This window comes from Macaca thibetana, chromosome 6 (assembly GCF_024542745.1).
Source record: "Macaca thibetana thibetana isolate TM-01 chromosome 6, ASM2454274v1, whole genome shotgun sequence".
Classification (NCBI taxonomy): Eukaryota; Metazoa; Chordata; class Mammalia; order Primates; family Cercopithecidae; genus Macaca; species Macaca thibetana.
In genome coordinates, this window is record NC_065583.1 from 38659182 (window position 1) to 38679633 (window position 20452).

Here is a 20452-nt window from a genome sequence, read left to right on the forward strand (position 1 = left end):
TTCTTTTTGAGATGGAGTCTTGCTCTGTCATCCAGGCTGGCAGTTCAGTGGTGCAATCTTGGCTCACTGCAACCTCTGCCTTCTGGGTTCAAGGGATTCTCCTGCCTTAGCCTCCTGAGTAGTGGGGCTACAGGTGCACATCACCATACCTGGCTAATTTTTTTATTTTTTATTTTTTGGGATGGGGTTTCGTTCTTGTTGCCCAGGCTGGAGTGCAATGGAGCAGTCCTGGCTCACTGCAACCTCTGCCTCCCGGATTCAGGATGTTCTCCTGCCTCAGCCTCCTGAGTAGCTGGGAGTATAGGCATGCGCCACCACACCTGACTAATTTTTTTTTTTTTTTTTTTGTATTTTTGGTAGAGAAAGGGTTTCACCATGTTGGTGAGGCTGGTCTAGAACTCCTGACTTCAGGTGATCCACTTGCCTTGACCTCCCAAAGTGCTGGGATTATAGGTGTGAGCTACCACGCCCAGCCTAATTTTTGTATTTTTAGTAGAGATGGTGTTTCACCATGTTAGCCAGGCTGCTCTCGACCTCCTGACCTCAGGTAATCCACCTGCCTCAGCTCCCAAAGTACTGGGATTATAGGCGTGAGCCACCATGCCTGACCAGCCATATTTTCAATAACCAAAACATACTACTCCACTTTTGAGAGCCCTGGACAGATAAACCAAATCTTACACAGTACCTGGCACATAATAAGCATCCAATGAATTTATAATAAAGAAATAGTTAATGAAAGGTTCACTCAGCCCAGCCATCTCAGGGGAAGGTTTTGGAGCACGGGTGCCATGTTTATTTTATACTCTTGGCTAGCCCAGACACTACGAGTACCAAGAATTGATGAAGTTGAGGGCGTGTTCACAAAAGAGAAGATGAAGCTCCTCCTTCAGGTCTGGAGTCCTGGTGATTCTGTAACTGAGAGATTCAAACTTACTTTTTTTTTTTTTTTGTATTCAAACTTACTTAACTGCTAGGGAGAATCATGTATACCATTCTCAACTTTCAATTGGATGTTGCACTGTGGTCATCTCGCAGCTCTGGTTGGATCTCAGATTAGATTCCAGTCTATCTGTAATGTCCTCCTGGCAGAGGCAGCTGCCCTCGTGACTTTCAGCTGCTAGTTATTACTTTTTCATGACATTTCTCAAATGTTCATGATTATTTTCTCTATCCCCAGGAAAACCAAGGAAGAGAACAAGACAAATATCTTGTGTGAAGGCCACTAAGAAAAGTGATAAAAACAAGATCCTTTCATAACCACTCTTTTGCTTAACACAACTGAGCTAAAGTGGTTCTTTTTTAGATTAGCAAAGCAGTCTAAAATGTCATATTTCTTTTCATTAGTGTCATCTTACATAATAATCTGTCATCTTTGAAATCTCTCTGCCCCTTCTGTTCCCCCATATCAAGTTGGTTAAAAGTCCTGTTGATTCTCTCTCTATACTCATTTTGAGTCTGTCCTTTTTTCCTGACTTCAGAGCACCTGGTTCAGTCTTTGATAGGGTTTGCCTTACCTAATCTATTACAACCATCTTCCGCCTCCATGTCTTTCCATAATCGAATACATGCTCCACATTGTAGCCAAGATTATGCTCCTAATGCTAGAATCTGATATTGTTACATCTGCATTAGATAGACTTTTTTAAAAAAAGCTACCCGCAGCCATTATTTCAGGAAAGCACTCCTCCATCATCCCATCAATAATCCTGTTCAGTCCACTGGGTTTCAGGGACTAACCCCGTCCCCACCCCAACCCTCCACCCCATCCCCCATATCCCCCAACACAGGCAGAGGATCCAGGCCATCTGCTGTGGGCCATGTGACTGGTCTGAGATTGAGAAACGAATCATGTGAATGGCCACATACTGGCCAAGCAAAGTCCTCACTGGAGCCTTCTGCCAACACGGCCAAGAAAGGCACTCTCTTCTCAGTGACCACAGGCTCCAAGGACTGCAGAGGCTGAACCTGTCTGGTACACTCCCTCGGAGAACAAAGCCACACCAAGCCCAAAAGAGGTCAGAGAACATGAGAAGCCAGAAGAAAGAAGGGGCAAAGGATCTAGCAAAAGTAAAGACATCATTGGCATCCCTGACTCTGCCATGTTTCTGTCTTGGATTCACCAGTTATGTGAGCAAATAAATGCTTTTTTTTCCTTGTAAAGTATTCTGAATTGTCTTCTTGACACTTTTGTGTGTAAAAGCATCATAATGGATATAATCCCACCATTTAGAACTTTTAATAGTTTCTTACTTCCTATAGAAAAAACTCCAAACACTTTGCCTCAATATTCAAGTTCCTCAACAAAAGAGACCACCTTAGCTATTCAACTTTAAAACTCTCCTGTCCCAGCCTCAAGAAAGTCTTTCAGAATTTTTTTTTTTTTTTAGATGGAGCCTCACTCTGTCACCCAGGCTGGAGTGCAGTGTCGTGATCTTGGTTCACTGCCAGCTCTGCCTCCCGGGTTCACGCCATTCTCCTGCCTCAGCCTCCAGAGCAGCAGGGACTACAGGTGCCTGCCACCACTCCCAGCTAATTTTTTGTATTTTTAGTAGAGATGGGGTTTCACCGTGTTAGTCAGGATGGTCTCGATCTCCTGACCTCGTGATCTGCCCGCCTTGGCCTCCCAAAGTGCTGGGATTACAGGCGTGAGCCACTGCGCCTGGCCTGTCTTTCAGAAATATTAAAATAATAATCATAGAATCAATACCCTTTGCTGTAGCCACCGTAGACCCTTTGTTCAGAATACTTCCTGAATTGGAATTATTCTTCTACTCTCTCCTTCACTACACTACTCAATCTTCTAGAACCGGCACATATTAAGCACGAATATCATACTTTACATTACAGCTTTCATACACACAGATATTTCACCCTATCAGGACTCCTTACAGAAAAGAAACAGCTCTTTCTAAAGTTTAATCTCTAGTACCTGACATCTGTTCTAAATATCAGACACCCCGCAAATGTTTGCAGCTCTGGTCAGAAATGAAAAACTAAGGATTGACAGATACTAGACTCTTAATTCTTCTTTATATTAGTATTTCTCAAAAATCAAGCCTATCACCATACAACGCAGCAACTGCACACTCAGACATTTATCCCAGAGGAACAAATATACACTCACACAGGAACTATATATGAAAATTTACAGAAGCTTTATCATAATTGCCCCAAACTGGAAACAACTCAGATGCCCTTCAATAAATGAATGGTTCAACAAAGTGCAGTATATCCATACAATGGAATATTACTCAGCAATAAAAAAGAACTATTAATACATGGAACAGCAAAAACAAACCTTGAGAAAATTACACTGATTGAAAAACAATGCCAATCCCAAAACGTTCTGTATTGTATAATTCCATTTAAATAATAATCTTGAAATGACAAAATTATAGAAATAGGGAATAGATTACTGATTGCCAGGGGTCAGACACAGGGTGCAAGGTGGGAAGTGAGGTACGTGCTTGTACAACATCACAAGGAATCCTTTTAGTGATGGAAATGTTCTGCCTCTTGACTAAATTAATGCCCATACTTTGGTTGTGATATTAAAATTGTGTTTTGCAAGATGTTACACCTTTAGAGAAGACTGGGTAAGTGGTACGCAGGATCTCTATATTATTTCTTACAGCCGCATGTAAATCTACAATTATCTCAAAATGAAAAGTTTAATTTTTATAAAAACTAACCATATATCAAATCTTAAACAACAAAAAAAAACCCAGATACTCGTTGCTAGAGTACCTCACAAATAATCATAGTTTCAAACAACAGATCTCACACTAATTAGCAATACAATAGGGTTTTGGTTACAAGAAGTGAATGATTCTAAAAGAGGTGAAGACAGTCATTCTGGCCAACATGACAGAAGAGATTTCTTTACATAAGAAAGCTATTTTCAGAAAGTGGGATGGCAAAATAAATTACAAATGCTAACACAAGAACTGTCCCTGTCCAAAACACTGAGCTGGGTACCCCAAGTGATAGTCCATCTCTACAAGCTAGGGCTTCCATGGGGAGGAATAACAGCCTCTGTGAAATCTGATCTGTTTGCCATTTAGATCCATGTGACTCATGGAGGCTGGCTGCACTCATATCTAAAAATACAGGAAATCTGCAGCCTAAGCAAATTTGGCTCATGGACTCATGGGCTTTTGATTCAAATACTGCACATTTGGAGTCAGTGGTTTTATATTTGTATCAGCCAGTGGCAAACGGGGTTCTGCTGCTCAAGTGACAAGTATTCAGTTGAAATCTAGAAGAGGATCAGAAGATTTATCTGCTTATATACATTTTATCTGAGAGTTACATGACACCTGCTCAGTATCAGGAACATGAACTCTGAGGTCCTCTGGAGCCCAGAATGATGCCTTTCCTTGGGCAGTGGGTGTGTCCCACTAAATACCTGCCCCAAAAGAGAATGGAGGGAGTCATGAGCTATTAAAGACAGAGTAGGGTGTGGTGGTCACGTGAGTGACAAGTACCACTTGGACCAGAAGCGCTGAACCTACAGACAGAGAGGGTGTGGTGTCTGGGCCCTGGCATTTTTTATTTTGTCCAGTCCTACTCAGAACCTTTCCCAGCAGCGCCTGAAGCCATGACAACTGACTGATGAGGCAGCTGACTTCTGGGTGACAGCTCATGGATACCCTGATTCCTTTGCCACAGACTGTATCTACTCACGGACCTGGTGACTTCTCAGAGTGGGCCCCCCACCCAGGGACCGGCCTAGCAGAGCCACTGCCGCACTCACCCATCAGGACACTCAGCAACTTCTGCACTCTGGAGTTGACCCCCACAATTCGATACAGCCCTTGCTCGTTGATCCCTGAGGAAAGAAACAGTGATGATTTAATTAGAGACACGTCAGAACACAAATCAGGCCAATCCAGCCAAGTGTACTTTTTTTTTTTCATTTTCTCAGTCCTCCTAAAAGCTGCTCTAATTAAAGTCCCCTGTCACTCAGCTCAGCTCTTAGCAAAGGAGTGGGATTTGGTACAGCTGTCTAGGATTTCACGGATGTGCTGCACACTTCAGCCCTCATGTTAGTTCAGTCATCAGAGGCGAAAGCAACTTTCCTTTTCTCTTGCCAAAGGCAGCATCTGAAGAGTTCTAAAAGACGCAAAATGTACACTTTTAAATATGTCATATTTAACCAGTTTTTAAAATTAAAATGCCAAAAATGACATGATTAAAAATCCATAAAACAGAAAAAGACACTTTATAATCTATTTTTACATATAAAATAAAAATATTGAAGTGTAAGACCGTTTTTAATTTTAAGGAATGTTAGCCAAGACTGAGAAATTAGAAGATCCAGTCATTTATAATATAAATATTCTTCATCAAAAAAAGACCACCTTTATTTCATTCAACTGTACAATTAGACTAGTAAGGGTTTACTTTTAAATTAAACATCTAAACAAAGAATCAAAAACCAATCCACTTCAGTGTTTCTGTTCATTTAAATACATGGATTAGATCACCACTGTACCACCTACAAAAGAAGGCAATTTAGACCAGGTGACTTGAAACAATTTTTCTTCTGTTAGTCCCAGGCCCATCATACCTGACCCCTCTCAAGTAGCAGAGCTCCAGCTTCCTATTTTATTCCTCTGATGTCCATTCTTCAACCAGTAGCCAAAGTGAACTATCTAAAGTGCAAATTAGTTCATATCACCTCTTCTCTTAAAACCCTCCAGTAGCTTCCCATTGCATTTAGACCATAACCAAAACTACTTGGGATGGCCTATAAGGCCTATACTATTGAGCACTGACTACCTCTGATTGCATCAATGACCACATGCATTCTGCTCCACACAGTGGCCTTCCTGTCACCTCAATGTGCCAAGCTCATGGCACCACCTCATAGCCTTTGCTACAGCTGTTTCCTCTACCAGGACTGCTCTTCTCCCAGAGCTTTTCATCATTCAGATCTCAGCTTCAATGCAACCGCTTCAATCTAATGCAACCCACAATCAATACCACTGGTCATTCCCTTACCCTGATTTCTTTCTTTATAGCAGTTAACAATATCTGAAATTATCTTTTTTATTTGATTCTTTACTTGTTTTTTTCTGTTACATTCTCAATAGAATGTAAACAGTAATTGTGTCCTGTTCACCATTATATCCTCAGCCCCTGGATCAGTCTATGGTACACAATAATAAACAAAACACTGAGTTTATACTCCATCAAGATCAGTATAAAATACTTAGGGGCCAAAACACAATCTTTCAGAAGAAATTCAGGAAAGGACCAACTCTGCAGTACTTTCAACAATACCTATGTAGACATGGAACTAACGAATAAAAAAAGAAGTGGTCTGGAATGATAGGATTTTACAGCTAAAGAGGACCTGTAAACTCATGTACATCATTCTGGATGATTCATGGACTAGGAGGCCCTGGTCAAAACCTAAGTGATGGGTCCCAAGTTACTCAGTGTCAGAAACTTGATTCAGTAACATGTCAGCTCGGGAGCTTGAAAAGTCTTAAGTTAAGCGTCTCTACTTCTATCCTTGTGCTTTTCTGCAACTTTACACAATCCCACCTCCCGCTGGACAATTGTCAAATCCCAGAGAGTATGGAAAGTCTGTTCATCTCTGGTCACCATAAATACGTACTCACATACACACACTGCAATAGGGAGATAACCCACTTTTTTCAACTATTTATGCTAAAATGGCACCTAACTCATACTGTCCTTATATCTTCTTTGTGCTCAATGAAGACTTTCTTAGAAGTTAAAATACATCATTTCCATTTTCATTTTAGAGGAGGAAGAGGAACTTGTATACCTCTTCCCCTACTTATTGTATTTATTTTGTAGTTTTACATCAGAAAAATTTGTCCTCCTGAGCTACCAGTTTGCATTTACTGCAGACTCTGTGAACAGTTTTAAATGATTAGGTTTCTTTCTTGATTTTGGCTGCTAAAATCTGAGAGATGAACAGGTGGCCCAGCTCAAGCAAGCATATGAACTTTACTGGGGAAAAGAGATTTTTTTTTAGATTCGCTTTTGGCTCCATTTTTGCGCCTCTACCTTTAAACTCTGTACATTTTATTCTCGGTCTTTTCTTTTAAAATTTAAAAAAAAAAATTAAAACCTCTGTTGAAAATTAGGCTGTGCACAGTGGCTCATGCCTGTAACGCCAGCACTTTGGGAGGCCAAGGCAGGCAGATCACTTGAGGTCAGGAGTTCAAGACCAGCCTGGCCAACATGGTAAAACCAGCAGGGCATGGTGGCGGGCACCTGTAATGCCAGTTACTCAGGAGGCTGAGTTAGGAGAATGGTTTGAATCTGGGAGGCCAAGGTTGCAGTGAGTGGAGATTGAGCCACTACACTCCAGCCTAAGCAACAGAGCAAGACTTTGTCTCAAAAGAAAAAAGAAAAAAGAAAAATTACCTTAGTAATGAACACTTCAAAAAAATTTAGAAACTACAGGTAAGGTAAATAGATGAGTCAAAGTAAGACAGTAAAAATCAGCAGAGAGCCACTGAGAACACAATGAAACCTGTACAATACGACTGCTCCTCTCCCCACTGCTCCCAGAACGGGCTCATACTGAGCAGCTGCTTTGTAACGTGCATTTTTCACATATTATAAATATTTTTTAAAATGCTGTATGTCTGTAATCCCAGCACTTTGGGAGACCGAGGTGGGCAGATCACAAGGTCAGGAGATCAAGACCATCCTGGCCAACATGGTGAAACCCTGTCTCCACTAAAAATATAAAAACTTAGCTGGGCGTGGTGGCGTGTGCCTGTAATCCCAGCTACTCAGGAGGCTGAGGCAGGAGAATCCTTTGAACCAGGGAGTCGGAGGTTGCAGTGAGCCGAGATGACGTCACTGCACTCCAGCCTGGGAACAGAACGAGACTCTGTCTTAAAAAAAAAAAAAAAAAAAAAGCCGTATGTCAAAACATGTATTTCCATTGCATTGTTAGTGATTCAGTTTTTTACTACACAGACATACTATTGTTGATTTAACCCATTTTTTAGACATTTGGCCAGTTCACAATTTTGTACCTTAACATCGCCACTGTATAAACATCCTTATTGCTCAATCTGGCCCATATCCTTATTTCCTCAAGGCCAATTCCCAGAAATGTCACCTACTTCTACTTTATATTCTCTGGATATATCTTACCTTTACAAGCTGCCGCCTTAAGTCTTTGTTTAAGGGAGGTACAGGAGAAATAACTGAACATTTTAAAAAATGTTTCCATACGTTACAACTGTTTTGGAAAAAATATCTTTTGACAGTATACATAAGGGTAGGTTTTTAAAATCTCTCTCTTCCCTTTACTTAATGCCTCACAGTCCTTATGAAAAAAAACTATGCATTTCTCAACTGGTAAGAGTTATGATTCCTGCTTTAAAAGAGAGAATTTCTTTCCACTACTTAAAAAGGGCTGGTAGGCTAAGAGGCTATAGAGTAAATGAGATTCACATCTCTGACAATGGTTCAAATCAAATCCAGTGGAAACATGGTTAATAGCTTTTCTCAGTGGTACAACACACCAGCAAACTCAAAGCTCCAAACTGCTGGGATTGAGGAATCTCCTTTGTGGCAGTCTCTGAAGAAGGGATGGAGACCATCAGGATGAACCAGCTTCCTTGATCTTAATGTCTGCTCCCACAGACCTGGGAAAGATCAGTGTGAACACTGATCTTCTCTCTACCTGGGTGGTCCCCAGGGACTAGCTCCCAAGGACATCTTGGGTTCACAGACCCCAAGATGTCTGCCAGAGAAAATTCAGGGTGTCTATGAACTTAGACAGGAAAACAATTACATCTTTATCTTCACTAACCTACAACTGACATTAAGCATTTCCTTCCTTTACGGATGGAAGCAACAAATCACAGGAGCATTAGCAGTACCTGCAACTTGGTCAGAAATCACAGGCATTTCCATAACACATTACAATTATTATGGATATCTTGAAATATCACTGCTCCCAAATTATGTCGGTTATCAGACCCACCACTGTCGCTTACAAACTGTTAACAAAGAAACACATATATCATGATACCCTGTGTTTTTTAATATTTTTAAAACTGAATTCCAGTAACTGGTTTCTATAATCCTATGTATTTTAGATATTTAACGCATTCTTCTGATCAGCCAAAGAAGTTGGTGACACAAAATCAGTTAGGACCTCCTGCTTGAGACGAACAGAACTTGTGGAAATCCACTGACAATGGCACTTGGGGAGCTAATGAGTCACTTAAAGTCAGGAAACAGCAGGTAGCAGGTCTGACTCCTCACCAGATGCATGACCTTCTATGAGAACAATGCCATCTGTTAAACTACTTTACCTCTGGTTTCCACAGCATGGATGCATTTCCTGATTATGCTGAAGCCAATGCTGTCCAACTGCGCAGCTGAAAGTGCAAGAGAAGGGCAGTTAAGTTGCTAGCCATGGAAATCAACCTCAGGATAGGGCTTAACCAATCCAGGATGAATCAATCGCATGCTGTGGTCACACATCCTTTTAATGTTTCCCAATAACAGTACAGGAATAACATCATCATAATAATAGCTGGCATTGAGAGCTTTCCATATGCTAGGTATGGTTTTAAGTGCTTTGCATGTATTATCTCATTTAGTTCTCATAGTAACCTCAAGTTGTAGTAACCTGTAAAATTATCTTCAATTTATAGGTGAAGAAACTGCGGCATAGGGTGATAGGTACCTTTACATTGTTTTGCTATTAACAGAAGCTGTAGAACTAATTACGGTCTCCTTCAAAAAGCACAAATTAAGTGCTCTATAAATGTTGGGTAAGTGCTTAAAATAGATTATCTCACTTGATCCCAGTAAGTCCTCCACACTGACATTATCATCAGCCCATATTACAGATGAAGAAACTGAGGCTTGGTAAAACTAAATATCTTGACCAAAGATGCAGAGCCAATACATGGAGAACTGCTCTAGAGCCCATACCATCAAACTGCCTTAAATGTGGCCCTGAGTTTAGTATAATTCTGCTCAGGTGACTAGAAGAAAGGAAAAATAGAAAAAGAAAAAAAAGAAGAAAAATGATTCAGAGGAAAATTAAAACAGCCAAGAACAAAGACACTACCTAAGGAAGCAGCATGAAGGCAGTGGGGCCATCCTCCAGGGGGAAATGAGCAAGTGGCAACAGGGTTCTCGCTCAGAAAATAAATGATCAACAGCAGCAGCTTCTTCCACAGAAGAGAACCAGACAAGGCTGGAAACTTCTAACATGACAACAAGGCTGGAAATTCCCTAAAATTCACCCCCATGTTTTGGTGACCCAGTGATAATCTTTAAGAATGGGTTCATCTTTGACCTTCTTAGGACAGTGGGACAAGACATTCTACCACGTAATGGTCAGAGTGGAAAACAAAATGGCAGAAAGTAGAAAAGCAAGTATTTATAGATGATTTGTGGTCATCTCAGGGAAAGTAATAAACTTGTAATACATGAGAAGTGAGCAGAACCTGAACTCATCTCGGATCTAATCCAAATTGAATCTTTCTTTAATTCTTAGCATATAGGGGTAAATTTAGATAAGATGAATATTTTACTTTTTTATTTTTGTTTTTTTATTTCCATAGGTTATTGGAGAACAGGTGGTATTTGGTTATATGGGTATTTTTTTTTTTTTTTTTTTTTTTTTTTGAGACAAGGTCTTACTCTATCGCCCAAGCTAGAGTGCAGTGGCATGACCTTGGCTCACTGCAACCTTCGCCTCCTGGGTTCAAGCGAGTCTCCTGCTTCAGCCTCTCTAGTAGCTGGGATTACAGGCACCCACCATCACATCCAGCTAAGTTTTGTATTTGTAGTAGAGATGGAGTTTTACCATGTTGGCCAGGCTGGTCTTTAACTCCCGACCTGAGGTGATCCACTGGCCTCGGCCTCCCATAGTGCTGGGATTACAGGAATGAGCCACCACGCCCGGCCTACATGGGTAAGTTCTTTAGTGGTGACTTGTGAGATTTTGATGCACCTATCACCCAAGCAGTATACATAGCACCCTATTTGTAGTCTTTGTTCCTTACCCCATTCCCACCCTTTCCCCCGTGTCCCCAAAGTCCATTGTGTCATTCTGATGCCTTTGCGTCCTCATGGCTTAGCTCCCACTTATGAGTGAGAATATACAATGTTTGATTTTCCATTCCTGAGTTACTTTACTTCGAATAAGAGTCTCCAATCTCATACAGGTAGCAGCGAATGCTATTAATTATTCCTTTTTATGGCTGAGTAGTAATCCATCATATATATATATCACAGTTTCTTTATCTGCTTGTTAACTGATAGGCATTTGGGCTGGTTCCACATTTCTGCAATTGTCAGTTGTGCTGAAGATTTTAAAACATGTTTTCAATCCCTAAGAATTCCCAAAATCAAACTAAAAAAGAATGCTAATTCCTAAAACAACTCTTCCCAAACTGAAATATTAATAGTTCCTATACTTACGTGTACAGTTATTGCTTAGTGATGCTTATTACAAACACACTCAGCCTCCAGGATAGTAAGTAAAATACCAGAAAAGAAACAGAAAAACAATGTTTTTCTCCCTGCAGATTACTTGCCATACAAATCATTCTTTTTATTCCCTTAAAATGGTAAGGAGCCTATTAACTCAATCCCCTTGTTTTTCCCAGTATAAATAGAGTATTTGCTCTGCACATTGTGTCATCTCAAGATTTCTGATTACAGGCTGAAAGTCAAATCAAAATAATTCTTTCAAATAAAACTCAATTAACTCATGCAGCAGGCATTTTTCAAATTTAGTAACAACCTATAATACAGAAGCCAAATACCTGCTGGAATCCAGGGAAGGATTTAAAAAAAATAACAGCTTTATTGGTATATAATTCATATACCATAAGTTTACCCATTTTAAGTGTATGATTCAGCAATTTCTAGAGTATTTACAAAGCTGTATATTAATCACTATTATCTAACTCCAGAACATTTTTGCCCTCCTCCCTACCCCAAACACCCATACACATTAGCCATTTCTTCCCTTCTCCCAGCTGTGGGGAGAATTCCTTTTCTATGGATTTGCCTATTCTGAATACATCACATAAATGGGAATCATACACTATGTGGTCTTTTATGTCTAGCTCCTTCTACTTAACATAATGTTTTCAAGCCTTAGCCATGTTGTAGCATCAGTACTTCATTTCTTTTTATGGTTAAATAATATTCCATGGTCCAGATATATCACGTTTTATTTATCCATTCATCGGCCGATAGATATTTGGGCTATTTCCACTTTTTTGCTGTTGTGAATAACGTTACTATGAACACCTGTGTACAAGTCTTTGTGTGAATTGGTATTTTCACTTCTCTTGAGATACACCTAAGAGTGGCATCGCTGGGTCACAGAATGACTCTATGCTTAACTTTTTGAGGAACTGCCAAACTGTTTTGTAAGCAGCTGCACCAGTTTTCATTCCCACCAGCATTGTATGAGGGTTCCAATTTCTCCTAATCCTTGCCAACATTTGTTATTGTCTTTTTTATTATAGCCATCCTAGTGGGTGTCAAGAGGTATCTCATTGTGGTTTTGATTTTTATTTCCCTAATGACTAATAATGTTGGGAATCTTTTCATGTGCAGGGAGGATTTTCATTCCTTTATACAGTAGTCACAATAGAGCCTACCGGATAGCATTTGTCAGATGGGGAATTACTTTTTGTGCTAAAGGAGTTTTCCAAAATGTTTATAACTACGATTTATTAGTCTGGTGAAGCCTTTTAGTTCTTCTTTTGAGAGGCGCTTAAGATCATCTTTTCATAGGAATGAGAATCGAAGAAGTCTGGGAGAGAAAGAATTGTCATTTCACACAGTGCTATGGGGAGCTGCAGATATGGATTCTCAACTTGGATGTTTTAAGAGTAGGCTTGTGAACATGGTCTTATTCTAGGCATCGACGAACTTCTGCCCCAGACAAAGGCTATTTCTTTACCTTCTGAACATCAATAAAAGTTTTGAAAAATTGAAAATAACCTAGCATCTGACAGTGATGACCCCAGTGGTCAAAATGTACAAGCATGTAAAGCCATCAGCCCAATTACTGGACATAACCCTCTAGAGGCAAATCAGTTCTTGAACCTTTTTTTGTGGCACTGTAGGAAGTGGATCCTTTTCTAGGTAAATAATATTTAATGGAAAAGAATAAAATGGACCCTTCCAAATACATCCAGAAAATAATCACAAATTTACCCACTATTACAATTACTTCTTTTGGGAAACGGCAAAGGGAACACCCCACATTCAATCTCTGAATAAATGTTCCTCCTTCGGTTTTCCCAATGTTAGAGATTCTCCAATTTGTTTTAAACCAGCAAACTCCTTTTCTTGGAATAACTCTTACACAGATGTTATACATAAAGGTCTTACATATGATACGTGTAATCCAGTGTTTCTCAGTTTATCTTAGTTGTCTAAGTTCAAATGGATACAATATTTACATATTGCAAAGTCAAACATTATGAGCTCAAGATAACTCTGTTAGCCTCTAATGTATTAAAATTGCATACTGATGATAATTATTTATAGTCTATAAACAGATAACACTGTGTTAAGAAATGGAATCTCTTTCAAACAACAGTTTCCCCAACAAGGAATTCAAGAAATACAGGTTAGCAACCACTGCTTTAAACCTCTAAACTGGAACTAGTGTAAATGATCACACTGCCCACTGCCTGGGGACCCCATCTCTGTCTCTTCTCTTTCACAAACACACATGTACATGCATGCACACAAACACACACACAGAGCTTGATTTCTCCTCTCATCAACTTGAGTTCCCTGCTGACATCATGATTAGATTACTAATAATTAACAACTGTTTTATTATTTATCAAGGACCAAGTACCATAATGTGATAGGGACTATAGTGCACACATAACCAGATCATTAGTCCTGATCTCTGCCCAGCAGGGATATAATCTAAGTTAATTGAGATCTCCTAGTCTGAAAAGCAAATTCCCACTAAAAGGTTTAGAACACTATCACTACCAAGCCGCATTTGCTAATGACAAAAAAAGTCTGAGTGACCCGCCAGATGGAGGCGGCTGTCCTTAATCCCCTCAAGCAGGTGATTCAGCTCTTTCACTGAGCCAAGGCTCAGAAAAGGTCAGGGATTTATTAGCAATTTCTGTATCCTTATAATCTCCAGCAATAATCTCTCATTAAATATCTACTAGGCTTGCATTAGTCCCTTAATTTGACTTGCGATGAGTTGTCGCAGGACCTGTGGCTCCCAGGCCCGACATCCACCATCCTGCAGTTGAGGCTTCGGCTGGTTTACTTCCCTCCCTCAGCCTCAGGTTCAGCTCTGCTCAGTGTACACACGAGGCCGCCCAAACAGTTGTCTCATCATGAATCCCGGCAGAGCCTGCACCAAATATCCAGGTTGGCCTCCCAGGTTAGAAATGTGCCATCCTCTTAACTTTCATTTCAAATTTTGAAACCTTGTCTCCTTTCAGACAAAGAAGCACGCTAGGGTGGCAAAGCCCATTTTTTCAAAGTTCTCTGGAGAACATGTGACCCCAGGAGAGGTGGGTTTATGCTCAGTAACCTTGAAGAATCTTAGGGAAAACCACAGAAGCGGGAAGAGGATGCCTTGGGCTACCATGCCTAGGATATGAACCCCTGGAGGAGGGAGGCAGGTGACATCCGGAGACTAGCTGTCTTACTGCAAAGGATTAAAAGAACGACTATAAGGTATAATCATACACTATAAGGTATAATCAAATTATTTTCTTGTCTAAAAGGTGGAGGCTTGAATCGCTTGAACCCAAGAGGCAGAGATTGCAGTGAGCCGAGATTGCGCCACTGCACTCCAGCCTGGGCAAGACTCTATCTGAAAAAATAAAAATAAATAAAAGGAGGAGGCTGGTGGGCCAGGGAGACAGACATGGATTTTAGCATAACTGCCACTGCTATACAACCATAAGGTCACCATCATGCCCTGAAGCTTTTGGGACCTCACCTGAGATACTTTTCCCTGGCTCTTCCCAGGTATTAAAAAAAAAAAAAAAAAAAATGAGGTGTATAGGTGGTGGGAAAATTATAACAAAATCACAAGTATCACCCTGGGCACCACTCCTACCTCCTACCTCCTATATCCAAATTATCACCAAGTCCCTCAATTGTATCTTCTTTTTTTTTTTTTTTTTTTTTTTTTTTTTTGAGACGGAGTCTCGCTCTGTGGCCCAGGCTGGAGTGCCGTGGCCGGATCTCAGCTCACTGCAAGCTCCGCCTCCCGGGTTTACGCCATTCTCCTGCCTCAGCCTCCCGAGTAGCTGGGACTACAAGCGCCCGCCACCTCGCCCGGCTAGTTTTTTGTATTTTTTTTAGTAGAGACGGGGTTTTACCAGGTTAGCCAGGATGGTCTCGATCTCCTGACCTCGTGATCCACCCGTCTCGGCCTCCCAAAGTGCTGGGATTACAGGCTTGAGCCACCGTGCCCGGCCTCAATTGTATCTTCTAATGCCCCTCAATTTTGTCCAAGTTTCTCCATCATCACCGTCACCACCCTGGTCCCCACCTCAATCATCTGCTGCCAGGATGACTGCATTAACCTGCTAGCTGGTCTTCTTACACTTCTTGTTCCTGTCTGCCCTCTGCATTGCAGCCCCCACGGTCTTGACAAAATCAGAGCATATCACCTCCCTGCAGCACCTCACTGCCCTTGGGAGAATAACCCCAATCCTTACTTGTTCACAAAGCTCTGTGTGACTGAGCCCTGCCTGGCCCTCCAGCTTCTTTAGGGGCCACTGCCCCAGCTCTGAGCACCTAGCCACACTGGCTGTCTTTCAAGAACATTCAACTGACCATGCTTTCTTCCCACCACAGACTGTGGATTTCGCATGGGAGTCCTTTGGCTCCCAACTCACATTGCCCTCAAGTGTCCCTTCTTCAAGAAACTCACCCAGACCTTCCCACCTAGGTTAAAGCTCCAATTGTGCACTCGGATACAGGACCATCAGCCTCTCTCAGACTATGATGCACCACTGCAAGTTTACATTGATATGTGGGATTCTGTGAAAAATGTCTACCAAACTAGAATACATATTCATGAGGGCGACGGTCCAGGTATATTTACTTCACTGGCTACTACAGCTCTCTTTCACCATCAGCTATAGCGCTGGATATGAACTGGAAGTGTGTGCATGCGCATGTCATTTTTCATTTTGGATACACGAATAGGTAAATTAGTGAATGAATGGTAGAGAGAGCTGGCCGAGGGGCAGTGCGTCAAAATGACCTTTCAATTTCAACTGATATAAACCCTATGAGAGTAGATGAGTCCTTTTAACCTTTGGTCCTCCGCTTTCTCATTTTTTTGTGTGATGATATAAAGGTTAAATAAAGAAATGAATAGGCTGATCTAACCACTTCCTTCCTTCCTGTATCAATACAGGCATGCCACTGGGTCCAAGAGAAAGGAAGAACAAAAGTGGCACAAGCCAAGCCATGAAACATAGGAGACGAAAGCAAGTTTAGGTTTTCCTGGACACTTTTAGACCTTTTACATTTTGTCCATCAAGGCGTTAGTGAGTAGTGGAACCAAGATTTTATTTAACTCAGTCTGACTCTTGGGCTCATCCTCTTCTACTCTTTGCTTTCTGCTGGAGATAGTCAGAAAGGAACTTCGGGCTGGGGATCAAGTTTTGTGGATCCTGCCATTTCTATTCCAGTAGCAGCTCTCAACTCCAGTGAACAAGAGTGCACTTGTAGAAATGCAGATTCTGGGCCCTCTCCTGGCAATTGTCCATCAGTACATGTGAGAACCCCACTTGGAAAAATACTGTAGTATATACTAAGCAATTAAAATGATTATCACCAAAAACATTGAGCTGCATGTGGTGTGAAGCTGGGGCCGAGAGGAGGGCTTCTCCATATTACACTAACTTGGCCATCTAAATGAGGGTCAAGAGGGGCCTGAGGCCTGAGGGTCAAGAGAGCCCCTGGAAAACACAAGTATTCTCTGCTAGAGCTTCATGCTACCCATAAGATCTGACTCCTCAGGCTCAAGAGCCCCTCTTCTGAAAATCACTGACCTGCTGTTGCTCAACTCCAACCTTCAGTATTCAGAAAACCAAGAAATTTGGCAAGAAGTGGCCAAATCACCCAATCTGAATAGAAGAAAACTTTCTATACTATAAGTCGACTGATGGACACATATATATAGTCTATAAAAACAGCACACTAGGACATGTCCCCAAACTACCCCACACCTGCATCCCTGGAATTCTAACCAAACCCTGGGGAGAGAAATCCTCATCCAAAGGAGAGGAGCTAATCTACTGAATTAGCCTCAGCATGAACTAGAAAGAGTTACTGTCCCTAAAGCTGGTATTCAACAGGTTTTTCCTAGTCTGAATTTTTTCCCCAGGAAACTGATTCAATTTTCCTTTGATTAAAAAGAAAAACACAGAACCAAACCTTTTTTGTTGGAGAAATGGAAATTTGCTGGAAGCACTGTAGGTTATGCATAAAAACAAGAGGATTGAGGTTGAGCACCCTGGCTCTCGACTGTAATCTCAGCACTTCGGGAGGATGAGGCGAGAAGATCGTCTGAGGCCAGGGGTTTGACACCAGCCTGGGCAACATGGTGAGACCCTCATCTCCACAAAAAGGTTAAAAAAAATTTGCTGGGCATGGTGGCATAAACCTGTGGCCCTAGCTACTCAAGAAGCTGAGGCAGGATGATGGCTTGAGCCCACGAGGTCGAGGTTACAATGAGCTATGATCGTGCCACTGCACTGCAGCCTGAGCAACAGAGTGCCTTAACAGAGATTAAGAGCAACCTGCCTCTCAAAAAACAAAAACAAATACAAAGAAACTGAGAAGTAAAGGATTTCTAACACGGATGGATGGATGGATACAGGAAATTGTCGAGGTGCTGTGAGCAGACCACTTCAGGGGCATGTTCTCACCACAGAAATTTACTCAATTTTCCAATGTGATTTGCTCTTTATAGAGTCTGGTTGGTCTCCCTCATTCTGAATTTAATCAATTTCAGCACCCTTAAAAGCCATTGAGAAAACCACCCACATTGAAATGAACGTAAATTCCACCTGAAGAATAATTTTCAATTTTCACACACACAGAGGAAGACCAGAAGGGCTTGCGTGTTTCCCCTAATCATGTGAAGCCCCAGGGTTGCCAGGGCTCCCTGGGCTGTGGCCCCTGGAGAACTGTCCTCATGGTGGCAGCTCTCAGAAGCTTCAGTGGGGCCTAGGAAAGGTGGCCAACTGATTCTTAATTATCCAGGTGTGCATTCTCTACTGTGGGGGTTACCCACAGCCAATTTTTAATCCCAGATCAGCACTCCAAGGACCCCCATGCACCATCCCACTCCACTGTCTCCTGTGCCCTACACCAGACTATTCTCTGCTCCCTGGCTGGTATGTTCAGGGAGCATGAACTAACTTTAATATTAACTAAAGTCACACAGACAGAAGTGTATGTAGTGGAAACTGAATGAGCTATAAAGCCAGACAGACTTGGATGAGAACCCTGCCTCAGCCACCTCTGGCTGGATATGACCTTAGCTTCACCTTTTTGAGGCTTACCTTCCTCACTTGTATAATGGGGGTAACCCAACAGGATGCTATGAGGGTCAAACGAAATGTATAGCAACTGGGATTTACTTGGTATTCAATAAATAATCATTACCAATATTACCTACTATTACCAAATATTAGAATGTTACTATATCCTCATGTTTGAATGAAAAACCTTCCAGTTGATGAAATACTTCTCATATTCAAGTTCATGTTATCTTTATGATAATCCCATGGGGTAAGTCTTGCTACTCTTCTTACTCATAACTACTATGTTTTCACACTAATGAGTGTAATGAGGGATAATACATTACAGTTTATAAAATAAATTAATAAACTATAGTTTATTTGATTTTCCCAATATCTCTGCTAAGTTTTTATGATGAGGAAAGCCAGACTCATGTTAAGTGGTAACAACAGCAATGATAACCGTGGCTAACACTTTCTGAGCACAGACTACATTGCTCTGAGCTACAGGTGCATCATTTGCTTATCATCACCATCATCATCATCCCTATTTTGTAGATAGGAAACCTATGCTTTGGCAGGTTAAGGAATTTCTGTAAGATTATAGCCTTAGTGAGTAGTGGAACCAAGATTTTATTTAACTCAGTCTGACTCTTGGGCTCATCCTCTTCTACTCTTTGCTTTCTGCTGGAGATAGTCAGAAAGGAACTTCGGGCTGGGGATCAAGTTTTGTGGATCCTGCCATTTCTATTCCAGTAGCAGCTCTCAACTCCAGTGAACAAGAGTGCACTTGTAGAAATGCAGATTCTGAGCCCTCTCCCGGCAATTATCCATCAGTACATGTGAGAACCCCACTTGGAAAAACACTGTAGTATATACTAAGCAACTAAAATGATTACCACCAAAAACAAACAAAAATGACTTAATTTAGTCAATTGCCAGTATCTATACCACATTCCCTGTTGGACAACAACTATTTGCCAGTGCTATGCATCTTGATATGGAATGCTGGATTGTGCCACTTTGGTATATGGGATGATTCCAAGAGGTTCACAAACATTTCTCAGTTATACATTTATTTTAATGAATATTAGAAATCTACTGATTTATCACACATAGCATAATATATTTCTTTTTAAAATAAACTGAGGTAAAAAAAAAAAAAAAAAAAAAAAAAAGAGACAGGGTTTCACCTGGCCAACATGGTGAAACCCTGTCTCTTAAAAAAAAAAAAAAAAAAAAAAAAAAAAGCTGGGCGTGGTGCAGGTGCCTGTAATCCCAACTGCTTGGGAGGCTGAGGCAGGAGAATTGCTTGAATCAGGAAGGTAAAGGTTGCAGTGAGCCGAGATTGTACGACTGCATTCTAGCCTGGGTGACAGAGTGAGACTCCATCTCAAAAAAAAAATCATGAAGGTGACAGAAATAATAAATTGGGGAGCTCAAGTCCTAATGTGTCCCAGAACAGGCACTATGTTCAACCTGGCTGAAAGAATGAGATGGGAGAGGACCATATTCTACCTGTAAGATATTCTGTTCCAGTAAGGTTATCCTTGATCTTTGCTTTCTCTCACACCCTATATCCAATTCACACACCACATCCAATCCATTAGCCAATCCTGTCACTAATAACTTAAAAACATATCCAGAATCTAACTACTCTTCATATCCATTGCTAATACCTTGATCCAAGCTGCCATCATCCTCTGCCTGGACTGCCTGCAGCAGACTCCCAACTGCTTCAATTTCTCCCCTCCACCCTCGCACAGTTTATTCCCCACCAGTAGCCAAAGTCATCTTTTAAAAACATACGTCAGCTCATGTCATGCACCTGATCACAACTCTCCAGTAACTTCTCTTCACACTAAGAATGCAGTCTTATCTCCTGACCTCACATGGTCTAGCCCCATCCTACC

At 41.2% G+C, this 20452-nt stretch overlaps 1 protein-coding gene across 8 annotated transcripts in view; it reads right to left on the reverse strand.

The window, feature by feature from the left end:
• ARHGAP26 (Rho GTPase activating protein 26) overlaps window positions 1-20452 on the reverse strand; it is a 466949-nt gene that overhangs the window by 188776 nt on the left and 257721 nt on the right. For all 8 annotated transcript variants that reach the window (XM_050794915.1, XM_050794913.1, XM_050794910.1 and 5 more), the window contains exons 13-14: window positions 9330-9395; window positions 4760-4834 (exon numbers count right to left, since the gene is read on the reverse strand). In XM_050794915.1, the coding sequence (XP_050650872.1) occupies window positions 4760-4834; window positions 9330-9395 (141 nt within the window). The remainder of the gene's footprint in view (window positions 1-4759; window positions 4835-9329; window positions 9396-20452) is intronic.